The sequence below is a fragment of the Eurosta solidaginis genome, chromosome 2 (genome assembly GCF_040869045.1).
Source record: "Eurosta solidaginis isolate ZX-2024a chromosome 2, ASM4086904v1, whole genome shotgun sequence".
Lineage (NCBI taxonomy): Eukaryota > Metazoa > Arthropoda > Insecta > Diptera > Tephritidae > Eurosta > Eurosta solidaginis.
The window spans coordinates 296,550,639-296,564,821 of record NC_090320.1 but is presented as its reverse complement, the minus strand read 5'-3'; the positions used below and the strand labels follow the sequence as shown (position 1 = coordinate 296,564,821).

The window sequence follows — 14,183 nt, the reverse complement described above, 5'->3', positions numbered from 1 at the left end:
TGTAGGAACTGGCTTTAGTTGCGACGATTCCCAGGGTTTATTCAATGCAGAATAATCATTTTATGATTTGAATACGTTATATGTAACTGAACTACTTCGGAATATATTTAAGTTTCAAATCGTGCTGCAGTTACATATTTTATTTCAACATATTTTTTTTTAGACAATTTAGTGAGACGAACCGGTTACAAATAAACAAGAAATCATCAAAGTCACCATAATATATTCAACGAAAATCATGATCTATAAAATTCAATGAAAGTTCTATCAAAATATGCCGTATGTTTTAAACACACAAATACTATGCCCAAATATGTATGTATCAATACTAATTTCATTATGCACATTTACATAAAATTATTTCGGAAAACTCTATACATAGATAGAAATTTCAACAAACTGCAGCAAGATAAATTGTTATCTACGAATGGCAAGGGAATGGATAGCGAAATATTTGCAAGTGTACACAAAACATTGATAACAATAGAATTTGTCCAAATTTGTACCATAATCAAATCTGGTAGTTGAGGTCTTATATTACTTCATTTGCATACAATTGACAGAGAGCGAGAGGGAGGGAGAGAAGATGTGCTTCAAATCTCTTCCATGGCAATGCAGCACAATTCAACTTCAATAACCTACAAACTTGTGCACAACACAAACATAATTATTCAAATGTCATATTCAGTTAGCTTATGTCACATGACAATTAATTATAGCAGACTAGTTTGGATTTGTTAACATAAAATTAATTGCCAAATGGAGAAGGACTATTAAATGACAAAATACAAATTGCTGCAGCTGAGGTGAGTTATTCATGTATAAACAACAATAAACAATTTAAATGTATACCGAAATTTCTGCACAAATTTCACATAAAAATACTAACAAATAGCTGGTAGACCTATAGACCTTATAATGTATATATTGGTGAATTCAACCCTCAAACTAAGGAATAATTTTACTTTAAAAATTTTCTACTTACCCTCAAACGATGAGCTTCATCTATGGTTGCCGATGCATGATAACTCAGCACCTCCAGTGTAACACTCTGCTTAGCCATGGCCACAATCGCCTTCTCATACATGTGCGTATTATGTATACCCATGCCACAGAAAATGGCAAAGGCTTCGACGAAGTTTTCGTCATTTTTGGTAAAATTCTAAAAAAAAATGCGAGAAACAATTAAAAAAGATTATAATATATGTATTTAGTTATGCTTTGTTCTCACCAAATCATCAAATTTGTTTATCAACTGTATAACACCAATAATTTGTCCCAACGAATTTTTGATGGCCATACACAGTATGGACTTGTGCTTAAAGCTACCCTCAGCATCGACGCTGGCATCGAAGCGATCATCTTCATAAGCATTTGGTATATTTACAGTCTGTGGAGTAGTTATAAATAAATTAAATTAGAAATATTGTTTATTAGGTGTAATCTCTATTTCGTTTACTCATATGTTTCATTCGTTACTCATATGTTTCTTTATTATTTTATTATTATTATTATTTTATTAAATTAGAAATATTTTTTATTAGGTGTAATCTCTAATTCGTTTACTCAAACGTTTCTTTTGTTAGCTTTGTTTTTTTAGATTTCTTTGTTTTTTTCGTTCTTTTATGGTTCTAAGGTTTTGTTGGTTATGTTTGTTTGTTATGTTTCCTTTGCATTTTTCGTTTCTTTTGTTTCGTTTTTTTGTTTTGTTGTTTGCTTTTTTGATACTTCTGACTCTTTCTACGTTGTTGTTGTTGTTTTATTAGCGATAACGACACTCCTAGAAGATTTTGGGGAGTGTTATCGATGTTGATCGTCCTTTGGCGAATACAGATCTAGTACTTTCCGGTAACAAAGCACCAACCATCTCGGGAACGATTAATATGACCACAATAAACCTTCCAGGCCATCCCGCTCCCCCACTCCATAGTTCTATGAGGAACTTGTGGTAGCCAGAGCCTCGCCTGCTAAACATGTATATAAAACATTCATATTTGTAACAGGATTCATCTCGCGTAGGTGAGGTTGACAATTGGGTTGCGGAAGCTATTGAGCTTTGTATTGCGCTTATCAACCCATTGAATCCCCCCTTTTTTCTCTCTTCGGTTTGTACGTTTTGTTTATTGCATTTGTTTTATTTAATTGGTTAGGGTTGTTTGTTTTTTGTTGTGTTTGTCTCATTTAATCTCTTCGTCGTTTTGTTTGTGATGTTTTTGTTTTTCTGTCCTTTTTCTTCTCTGTTGTTTGTTTTGATTCTTCTGTTATTGTTTCCGCTTTTTAGTTGCTTGTTTTGTTTACTTGATTTTGTTTCTTTTGTTGTGGATTTTTGTTTTTGATTTTGTTTTTTTTTATATTATCTTTCTCGGTTTGCTATTTTTTCGAGTTTTGTGTGTTTTGCTGCTTTTTTCTTTTGGTGGTTTTTTTCGTTTTATGTGTCATATTTGGTTTGTTGATTAAGTCTCTTTGTATTGCTTATTAAGTTTGCTCTGTTTACTGGGCTGCTTTGATTTTTATTTTAATTATGTACATTATTTTAATTATGTACATTATTTTAATTATGTAATTATGTATTTTAATTTATGTACATAATCTTTGTGTATTTTCTACCAATTTGTTAGTTCTATTCTGACCTTAATTTAAAACGCATAATGGTTCATTTTGTTTACACTCACCTCACCAGTTGTCGCTACATAGCCCGTGATGCCCACATTTATGGGAAATCGTGACTCATGTGGACTTGTACGTGATGTTATCTCTTCTCTACTGAGATCATTTGCTTCAAAATCGAATACACGTGAGAAGCTGCCTTTGGATGCCTCATGCAATAATAATATTTGTACACGTTGACATTGTATCAGACTTTGCATATGTGTTAGTATGCGAAATACCATGTGCTCAATTGTACTTTGTTCCTCGAAAATCATGCGCGCCAAATCGAGTAATACTTGATTACGCTTTATTTCCAATTGGGATTTTTCATAGAGTTGAGCATTACGTAGCCCAATACCGCAGAATTGCAGGTAAGCCGCGAATACCTAGCGTGTAAAAAATAATATTTAAAATTTTGTTTTTATGGGTTCGGTATAGATTGAAACCAATTTGTAATTAGTTAACCTAAAAAAACAGGTATATACTATATATATCCTAATACACTGTCCATTGAAATAGTCCAGAAGTATGTTTTTATTTCACTTGCCCCTGATAATAGTCATGTTGCAAGAAGTGAACATTTTGGACTACTCTATCACGATGATTTCACCCCATAGTACCTCTGGTGGATTATCAATACAATACATCCGCTTAACTCAGCAGTAATCCCATATATTCATACAGATGAGGTACTAAGGCATCTGGAAAGTCTGAAAATTTCCTATTCCAGTGGACCTGATGAAATACCATCTGTTGTGCTAAGAACTTGCGCTCAGTATTTTCGTCAACCCTTTACCTGCTTATTTAATTCCTATTAGAGGCAAGGGATATTCCCTAAAAAGTGGAAGGAGTCATTTATAATACCACTTTATAAAAGTAGGAGTAGTTCTTGTGTCACAAACTTTAGAGGAATAGCCAAACTTTGTGCTATTCCAAAAATTTTTGAATCAATTGTCATAAAGCAACTCGCTTTTACAGTATCTTCAGCAGTGGACCTTTCACAACATGGCTTTTGCAAGGGCAAGTCCACTGTGTCCAACCTGCTGGAGTTCACAACCCTTGTATCCAATAACTTTAGGACGAACTGCGAAGTTGATGTCATTTACATTGATTTCAGTAAGGCGTTTGATAAAGTTTCCCATTCCTTACTCCTGCTAAAACTCGATCGATTGGGTTTTCCATCACCGCTTCTCTCTTGGGTTTCTTCGTACTTGGAAGGAAGAAAGCAAACCGTTGTGTTTAACAATTGCTTGTCTGAATTAATTACTGTATCTTCTGGAGTTCACCAGGGCAGTCACCTTGGTCCAGTGTTGTTCCTGCTCTTCATTAATGACCTCCCAAATGTTTTGAAGCGCTGCATGCCGCTGATGTACGCTGATGATGTCAAACTGGTTATGCCCATTCGCTCACCTGAAGATAGGGCACTTCTCCAATCGGATCTGAATAACCTAGTTGATTGGTGTGATGTGAACGTCATGTCACTAAACTTACCGAAGTGCAAGTTTATGTGTTTTACGAGGAAATCTTTTCCCATCCCATCAGTACTTGTCAGGCGAGTATATCATTAAGCAAGTCACAAACTTTACTGACCTTAGCGTTATAATGGACACTAAACTGGACATCAAATTACATATCTAATGGTATGTGAATAGGGCTATAGGGACTTTGGCTTCCGTAAAAAGCTGGTCAAAGGAATTCAATGACGCCTATGTCACTAAAACTCTTTTTTATCATTAGTAAGACCTATATTGGAATATGCTTCCATTATATGGAACCCGCGTTATCAGACTCACAGCGAAAATTGGAATCGTTCCAAAAGCAATTTTTCTTTTTGCTTTAAACCATTTGCCCTGGGATCCATCAAGGAATCTACCGCCCTACTGCAGTTGGCTTTTACAGCTGCCTTCACTACAGAGCCGTAGGGAGATGCTTGGTGTTTTGTATATGGTAAAACTATTAGGAGGGATGATAAACAGTCCACTTCTGCTTGGAGAGGTTATGTTTAATGTCTCTTTTAGGCCCTCGCGGTATTTCCAACCGCTATATTTAATTACATGTAGATCGAATTTTCAAATGAATGAACCTCTTCGTTGTCTGTGTCAAGATTTCAATAATCACTGCAATAATATTGATACTTGTGGCACACTTTACAGTATAAAGAAATATATACTCACACGCCTTGAACTCATAACTCTTTCAAAATTTACACGTTTAACTAAATCTGTTATTTCTTTTTTTTTTTTTGCAAATGCTTTTGTACTTAGATTGATAAGCATAAGATGTGTCAATCTGTAGATCAATTAATAAATAAATAAATACGAAATGATTTGGGTGGGTGGCTTGGAATCACGTCCTTTCCAACCGCCCACTCTTATCACCAGCTCCAGTTACTTTGGGCTGGTGGCTTGAAATCACGTCCTTTCCAACCGCCCACTCCTATCACCAGCTCCAGTTACTTTGGGCTGGTGGCTTGGAATCACGTCCTTTCCACCCTCCCACACTTCGCAGCCCTACTTATTGTGTGTTAAATATACATCAGCTGCTCGAAATCACGTCCATTCCGACAGCACTAATAATCAACTCCGTTGCTCGGCATCACAGTCAACTGATTTAATTAATATATATACATATTTTATAATATAATTTTGTTCACTATGTATGCTTCTGTAATTTATTCTGTAATCTGTAACTATATTTAGTCTGATTAATTGTTAAATTTGTAGACTAATAAATAAATAAATAAATAAATAATGGGCCCTACAGTGGCCAAACAGTTGTACAGTAGTCTTAAGCTGTCTCCTTGGAACAATCCAGTGGCTCCCGTAACATGAAAATGCTCTTCTTTAAATGCGTCACATATAAGTTAACACAAGTGAAAGAAAAATCGCTTCAAATCGGTTAGTTCATATAAATTTCGATTGTTTCAAAGTTTTTAACAGAAAACCCTTATTTAAGTTTCTGCAAATAAATCGAACAGTGAATTGTTTATGCTTAAAAATGTTTAAGCAACTTATCATTTTTATCTTGAAACGTCTCAATAGTTAAAGAAACTCAATGTGAAAGGCCATAAGCTTGACTTTTTCGTGCGTGTACCGTTTAACGATAGCAAATGGTATGCAATAAAATTGTCCACCAGTAAGTGAGCATTTTTTTCTTACTAAATCGTAAGATAAACATTAAATTATAGCTACACACAAATATATACATATGTATATATGCAGCTACGAACATCATTTCAAATTATATGGGTGACCAACTGTTGATTATGTAAAATGCAGTCAAATAGCGAGAAAAAAATATTGTTACTTTGCCTTGTCACATCGCTTTTGCTACTGTAATTTGCACACATTTTATTGCTTCACAGTGCATTGCTTTTGTATTTATGTACTAACCTTTTCGTCGGCTTCTGTGAAACATTCACCATTTAATTTATTAATGACCTGCGCCACACCGATGACATCGCCCGATGAATCTTTGATAGGCATGCAGAGGAGTGCTTTTGTTCGATAGCCGGTTATGCTGTCGATTTCACCATTAAAACGTTCATCCTAAAAGATGAGAAAAAAAGGTTTCAGATGAAATGAAATTTCAAATAAAGGGGTTTAATCATGATAAAAACACCTACAAGGTAAAACTGTTCGCTCTTCTGGTCGGTCATGTTTTTTTGAAGTTTTTGCGCAAAATAATATTTAACAAGTAAGGAAGTCTAAGTTCGGGTGAAACCGAACATAACGTACCCCGCAGTACACTCGAAATGCTGTTGTTGTTTGTTTTGTGTGCTTAATAGTGTTACAAGGCTGCGCAATAATACATATACATATGGTTCTATTCTGAACTAATTTTCGTTTAAAAGAAGCAGAAAGGATATAGAGGCTAATACCAATGACCTTGAGCGCGTAATAATGCAGTTTTCCTTCAGATATGGGAATTTCCGTACTGTTTATTTTAAAATAAAAATATAACAGAACAATAAAATTACGATTGGTACAAAACTATTTTTCGCTAAGCCTTAACTTATTATTTTCGTCTACGACCCTTTTAAACAATTTTTATATAAAAGTGGGCGTGGTCTTTAATCGATCTCGTCCACTTTTTCTAGAAATATTTCTTGCTATAGGGAAAATTTTTGTACCCAATTTTATTACGATTCGTTAATTTTTCTTCGAGTTATGGCTCCCGAAACATAGAAAATTGCTTAGTCATAAAAGGGGCGGTACCACGCCCATTTTTTTAAATTTGAAGTTTTTCCTATTTATTGTTATAAATCCACTTGGGAAATGAAATACCATTGATATAAAGCTCTTTTTTGCAAATATATAGCTTATTTTATTCGTCCACGCCCCTTTTAAAAATCTTTTATATAAAAGTGGGCGTGGTCCTTAACCGATTTCGTTAATTTTTATTCAAAACGTTCCTTAGAGTAAAGGTAAGCTCTCTGCCGAATTTCGTTACGATAGGTTAAACGATATTTGATTTATGATTAATAATATTTGTAAAATTGATTTTATCACAAGTGGGCGGTGCCACGCCTATTTTAAAAAAAATTTTCCAAATTTTTATTAAGAGTCTCATTATCAGTCCACATGTCAAATTTCAACATGCTGGGTGTATTATGTATGTGAATATGTATGTGTGCAGCTGAGAAATTTGAACAAATTTTCAATAACATCAGAAACGGTTACACCCATGATACAAAAAATGGAGGTAGTTCCATTTAGTCTGACGTTAGCCACTTGACTTTTGCGGGGACTTTGACAACTTCACCAAAAACAAGCTACCAGATTGAAAAATGTTACGAATTTTTCCAATTTTGATGGATTTCATATTAACGAATACGACTAAATTACTTTCATAGTTATTTAAAAAAAAAAAGACAAAAATGAGCCCCATGCCTAGGAAATATTTTAATACGAAATATCGGCCTAGCAAAGAAGGCTTTTAATAAGTTTTTCGATCTCCCGAAAATTGTTTTGGTGGAAAAAACATGGATCAAAGTATGGAAAGCAAGAAAATGTAGCCTTCTGAAGTGTCCGTACGTTTTCTCACGACATTTTAACAAAACATACACGGTTGTAAATTGCTTGCTCAAAGGAGGTCCTTGTAAACCGACACCGCATTTTCTTGATAAATTGGCTACAAGTCCACATTTTTTATTTTTTTATTTATTGTATAATTCAAGCGTTGCGCTTTTGGAATGAATTGTTACACATTTTTTAGGAAGAACATTACCCTGTAGGTTAGTCACTAGTTATTAGAGTGTTTTTGCCCGTTGTATTAGGGGTTATATTGGGGCAACCCCGCCTATACACATTATGTGCTCTTTTAGCATTGACATAGATGTGCAGACTTTGGAGGTACACTTTTTCTCAACATGCCTTGAGAAATATCCACTGTAGGGGCATGATAAAAGGTCATGCAAGAACAACAGGATTTTTCGTGTATTTTTTTTTTCCTCTCTAGAGGTCAAGCTGCCATAAAGATATGAGTCATTATCCACTATTTTTCAATAAAATTGCATGTTTTACAGATGGCCATTTCGTTTTCATCCTCAAGGAAATTGCCATCCTGAAAACCCCAATTTCGCCTTAAACAGTAACGGTATAGCAACGCTTCTGGCAAAAAAAACAAACATTATGAAACTTAAAAAATCCCCAAATACGTCAAAAAAATTTGAGTGAGTTCTTTTTTGTATCATGGTTACACCTGTAATGTAATAATGTGTTCGATGGAAGGTAGTGTTAAGAAATGTATACTTCAATTATTAATTTTAATTGTGGACTTCAAAAATTGTTTATAACCAAAAACTATATTTATATTTGGTTCAAGCTTATACCCACATCTGCATATATATTTTTTTTTTTTTTTTGTTGAATTGTTTGTTTTGTTTTCCCTCCATGTTTTGCTTTGTTTGTTCCTTTTTTTTGCTTTGTTTTATTTTTAATTTTTTTATTCATTTTGTGTGTTTTGTTGGTAATATATGTTTCCTTTGTTTTTTTTATTGTTTTATTTTTTCTTGTTCATTTGTTTTCTTGTTGTGCTTCTTCTCTAAGTTACCTATGAACCAACCCATTTTCTCTTTAAAACTTTTTGGAATAGGTCGTGCCTGGGCCCTTGCTTCTCTGCATATGAATTTTGAAAAGTACACTTTTCTTTCGAACAACTTGTACGAGAAAAAATTGTACATTTCAAAACTTACACTTACGGACACCTGGGCCTAGTTTACTTCCTAGAATTCCGCGATTAAAATATGCCTATAACTATTCATGGGATAACTTAGACCTTGTCGATTTGAAGTAACAATAAGAAGGACTCACTTTAGCATAAAATTAAGAAGAAGATAGGCGAAAGCTGGAGCTGTGTATGGCGAAGGTCACCATCACAAAACAGTGTTTTGTTTTGATGTGATCTTCCACAATGGTCTGTTGAAAAGATTTTAAATACGCGGATTACATTCAATAAACTATAAACTAGAACCAAATTATGTCACAATACACAGCACGTGAGTTAAAACTATTTAAAGCGCCAGTTTTTCCCTCACTTTCGCACTCTCCTCAACTCGTTACACTCACAAAGGTGCTTGCCAATGTTTTATTTACTCTTTTCTATTTTTTTCTTTTCCTGCATTTTAGTTTTACCTTACACAAGATTTAGCACTTAAGCTCCGGAAAACGAGTGAATATAAAAAGTGCTTTTTGAAAGAAAACCAAGAATAAAGAGGAAACAACAAAATAAAGCTACCATTAATATTCCTTTTGCTACTGCTTGTGAAATATGGCGCTCGACGAAAGAGTCAAAGTACAAAGTTGAAAGTATTTTCTTGCAAAGCTTACATTGTTAAAAGCATAAGTACTTACATAAGTATATAACGATGTGCATATTTTGCAAACAATGTAAGTAATAAGCAAAAACATAAATCTTACCAAAATTGTATTTCAAATTTAGTTTTCTTTCTTTTTATTTTGCCTCCCGCTTACGCCTGCCAATCTAAAGGTCATAGTGAAAAATTTGTGAAATATGATACAAGGAAAGTAGATTTAGTTTTTAATTTCACTTTAACACTTAAATGAAAAATTGCACTAAGAGTGCAACACGTTTGATTAATATGGTACAGGGGAATACAATGTATGTACTCAGGTAAACATTATGTAGGTATATTAGGGTAGTTCTATTTGTACGGGGTTCTTCTTTGCGTCACCGCTCCAGCCCATTCGCATTATACATCAAATTGTAATTTTATTATTCTTAAATTAAGTTCCAAGTTAGAACCTTGCTTAAGATGAACTATAAAAACTAAATGAACGACTTTTTCCAGAACTCAATCTAAATCAACATCTTTACCGGAATTGGAACCAGAAGTGGAATCGAAATTTAAAATACTGCCAAAAATGATTTCCAACCTGAAACCCAAACCAAAACCAAAACTATCCAGCAAACAATGGCGAAACTGCAATTCGGACCAAGTCCTTAACGGAAACTGAAAATTGAAGTGACATCCCGCCAAAAATCGTGCTCCCTTTTTGTTTATATTATAAGTACTTCAATTGGGATTACCCCTTCCAACTTCGCTTTGCTTTTGAGTACTCGGTGAAGTAATTTTTAGTAATTTTATGAAAAGTGATCTCCGTATGTGTTCCATGGGGTACTCAGAAACTGACAAATTGAGTATTACTTGTTATATGCCGACTCCAAGCTGCATCTGCAAGGCAAATGCGTTTTCACTGAGAGCTTTTCATAGCAGAAATTTACTTGGAGTGCTTGCCAAACACTGACGAGGGGCGACGCCGCCTAGAAACATTTTCTTCTAATTGAAAAAATTTGTTTCTAAAAATTTGATTTTGCTTAGCACTTGGTGTGAGCCCCGGATCTTCGGCATGGTAGGCGGAACACGCATACCACGGCGGCCGCCAAACTCGACCCGTAACCTGAACTTAAAGGGAAACAAGTTAATATTTTAGATAGAACACTCAAACCGAGCATAAGCATAAAGTGTAAACGATATTAAATTAAATCTTAAACCGATGACCAAACCGTAACCCAAACCAAAAGTCGCATCGATATCGGAATTTAAATTCAAATGATAATAGTTACCGGAAGTAGTAATTCATATTGAAGCTGAAACCGGAGCAGAAACTGAAGCTGAAAGGCAAAGCGAAAACCAAAACGCTACGAAAACTAAGTCTTGACCCCCAAACTGGAACAGAAACTCGATGTTTGAAATGGAAAACTGAAATAGGAATTGGAACACAAACCTAAATTAGTACTGAAACCGGAACCAAAATTCAATTTGAAACTGTCATCGAAATTGTAACACAAACTAAAAATGTTATCGAAACCGGAACAAAATCAATGTTGAAATTGCACCAAAATTAGAAGTTTCATCCGATTCCGATGGACCGAAATAGAATTAGAAACCTTAATCAAAAGTATAATATGGAAACGAAACTGCGAGCTTAACCAAAACCTTTCTAAAATCATAGGCCAAAGCGAAACTCGAAGAGGAATCGAAACTGTAATGTGTAACTGTGATTGTATCATACACATGTTTAGCAGGCGAGGCTTTGGCGACCCCAAGTTCCTTATGGACTCGAGGGTGGGTGGGTTTTTTCACCAATAGGGTTCAATGTGGTCATACCAAATCGTTCCCGAGATGGTAGGGCCAGTATCTCAATGATTACCAGAACGTCCTTGAAATATATTCGGCAAAGGACTATCAACATCGATAGCACTCCCCAAAATTTTCGGGGAGGGTCTCTATCACTGCAAAAACAACAATAATCGAGTAAGTAATAAAACATTTCTTTCAGATTGTGATGCAAAACCAAGCTTTAAAATAAATTCTAAAACAGTGCAACTTTTTCCTCAGCAGTCGTTAAATACCTACATATTTTTAAATTGAGGATTTGAATTGGAAAATTTTTGTTTAAGATACTTTGCTTAAGAGACTTGAATAGAACTTTTTTTAATATTGTATCTCACCTGATACGCATCTGGTATATTAACTGGTTCACCGCTCTCAGCGACATGTCCGGCAATACCAGTACCCCAAGCAACGCGAACTTCATCTTGCTGTTCCATCTCTTCCACGGTGCTGCGTGGACAAACGTCGAACAATTTTGATACCAAACATCTGCAATGAAAATTTTGATGTAAATTTTTTTCGATATTATAGAATTTTTCAATAGGTTATGAGACATGGTGTCCAGTTTAAAATTTTCAACGCCATACCGAAGCAGTGTGGGATATCAACTTATCTAAGTATGATGATCCTCAATCGAAACAAATTCTAAGATAAAGCGTTTTTGAAAAATTTTCTAAGGCATTTTGAAAATAGCAGTTGAGTTAGGTTGATTTTCCACTAAGTAATTGATATGGAAGTTTTTTGTTTAAACTATATTTCTATATTTTTACGATTTTCCGCAAAAGTAACTTATCAATTAAAATTTACAGCGACATTTAATATACCGTAAGTGTCTCTTCAAAATTAAAAAAATTTGCAAATTTTTCCATATAAAACTTTTGCAATCAATCATAATTTATTTGTCTGTTGTCTTACAATTTACAAATTTATGTGACATGTCATGTCTTGGCGCCTCAAAAGTCACGAATCGCCATAAGTCACAATGCGATAATTTTTTTTAATAGGAAGAAATATATCTATGTAAGTGCATATTTCCTATTACATATACATATATATTTGCATATACATATATACTCTACGTTGTGATAAATTACATGTAAACTTATCGTATCTGCTTGGTTGAGTGTTAAGCAAATTAAGTTAAATATTTCGACAAGCTGGTTGACATTAAAAGCCAATAAATCAATTTGGTTACTTGACATGCGAACACTGCTATTTGCACACATATGTACATACATACGTATGTATTAAGCCGAAGGAACGAATCTTACAACTTTGTGATTTTGAGTTTTTTTTCTTAAGTTTTCTAAAAGTTTTTCTTCAGATGTGCTGCGAACTAAATTTTTTATGGGTTCCTAGGAAGCTTTTTCGAAGGCTCTTCAGAAAGTGGCGCGCTCGGAAGCATAACTACATAGATCTATACAATAATCTCGAAATATTAGTCATTCCACGTATGACTGTCGTTAGTCACAAACAACAGTACTTCACCGTACTGCTTTTGGGCTTTAAGCATTCCTGATAAGTGTGCCACTGTATGCAGTCTTATGGAAGGCTGCTTAATCCAAATCATGTCTCTTACAAGTGGTGAACATATTGACAACAAACTACCGGCCGATTGTCTTGCAGGACGCCAGACGTTTTTTTTTTTTGTATTCGGATATTCATATTCCTCTACCCTTGCTACTTACATAGTTGAGTAGATGCGGTGCTGACCCCGCTTCACTTTGAGAACAAGACAGGCGGACATGTTTCAGGGTACTGTGTTTGTCGCTCAGGTAGGTGCTGAAGAGCTCGCAGCCGTTATGACTACATAGCCTTGCTTAGCCTCTGATGCGTCATGACGGTGCCCTAAGGGTACACAGCGTATAAGCTCCCAACTGATACCACTCCGCCTCCCATTTGGGCACCTTTGATACAGCACGTAACTATGAAGTCAAGAAAGTCCAAATCCTAATCAGTTCACAGTATTTGTTGGCAAGAATTTGGAAGGAAACAAAATCTGCCGTTCACCGAAGATAATAACTGGCTGTTATCAACCCGTCTCAGATACTCAAACGTCTCCCCCCCCCCCCCCCTCCCTCTACAAATAGTATGTTTTCCATCCTTCTTCTGATGCTTTTGGTGCCAATAACCCTTCCGCCAAACTGCTGTCATTGGTTTGTTATATTGAATTCACCGCCGTGATATCGGTCATCAGTTGCTCAACTCGGGCCGATCGCTGGCTCTGCAAAATCCCACACTTTATGCTACAATTTAGCAAGTGTAGCGTATTAACTAATTACTAAAACCCTTAGTTAATATATTGCTGCTGTCGTCATCAACTGCTGCTTAACCACCGATCAATTTACAGGAGGAAATTCCCATAGGTTAAGTTCTCATCTATCCGTAACCCTAACCAAATCGCTATTGGTACTGTATGTTTTTATCCTTACGACACCTAAGATCATCTGTGCGCCTATTCGATCTTAGCAATGTGCTTTTATTAATTTAGGGTTTATGGAACCTTTGGCAAAACTTAAATCGCAAATTTTGGTTTCTGTATCACGCTGTCTCATTCTTTAATAGAAAAAACTACATGAAGAGATACTTTTTTGCAGAAATGTGTCAGAGTTTAGAGCTGATGTCGTCAGCCGTCGCCATAACGAAACAGGTATTAGCATAAGGAACTATGGCAGCTCCTTTAAGTCGGTAGCGGATTTGTAAACTCACTGGTGGTACCACTTGTTCAATCTGTATTGATATGTCGATTCCAAGATCTATAGTAACTTGAGGCCCGTTTCATAAAAGATACAAATCTTGTACCACAAGTTTACTTGTATTGTACTCATATGTTTTGTGAAGCAGGCGATAATCACCATTTATTCAGGTAATATTTTCGTTTTCGAGTATTTTTTCA

General features: G+C 35.1%; 1 protein-coding gene and 1 long non-coding RNA gene across 10 annotated transcripts in view; one reads left to right on the top strand and one right to left on the bottom strand.

Annotated features, from left to right (window-relative positions):
* Pde11 (Phosphodiesterase 11) overlaps nucleotides 1-14,183 on the bottom strand; it is a 251,591-nt gene that overhangs the window by 11,046 nt on the left and 226,362 nt on the right. For all 9 annotated transcript variants that reach the window (XM_067768642.1, XM_067768644.1, XM_067768645.1 and 6 more), the window contains 5 exons: nucleotides 11,626-11,776; nucleotides 6,042-6,197; nucleotides 2,673-3,035; nucleotides 1,232-1,390; nucleotides 986-1,162 (listed from right to left, as the gene is read on the bottom strand). In XM_067768642.1, the coding sequence (XP_067624743.1) occupies nucleotides 986-1,162; nucleotides 1,232-1,390; nucleotides 2,673-3,035; nucleotides 6,042-6,197; nucleotides 11,626-11,776 (1,006 nt within the window). The remainder of the gene's footprint in view (nucleotides 1-985; nucleotides 1,163-1,231; nucleotides 1,391-2,672; nucleotides 3,036-6,041; nucleotides 6,198-11,625; nucleotides 11,777-14,183) is intronic.
* LOC137241256 (uncharacterized) lies at nucleotides 9,201-11,418 on the top strand. The gene is made up of 3 exons (XR_010949946.1): nucleotides 9,201-9,539; nucleotides 9,640-9,783; nucleotides 9,962-11,418. It is a non-coding gene; the product is annotated as an uncharacterized lncRNA (long non-coding RNA).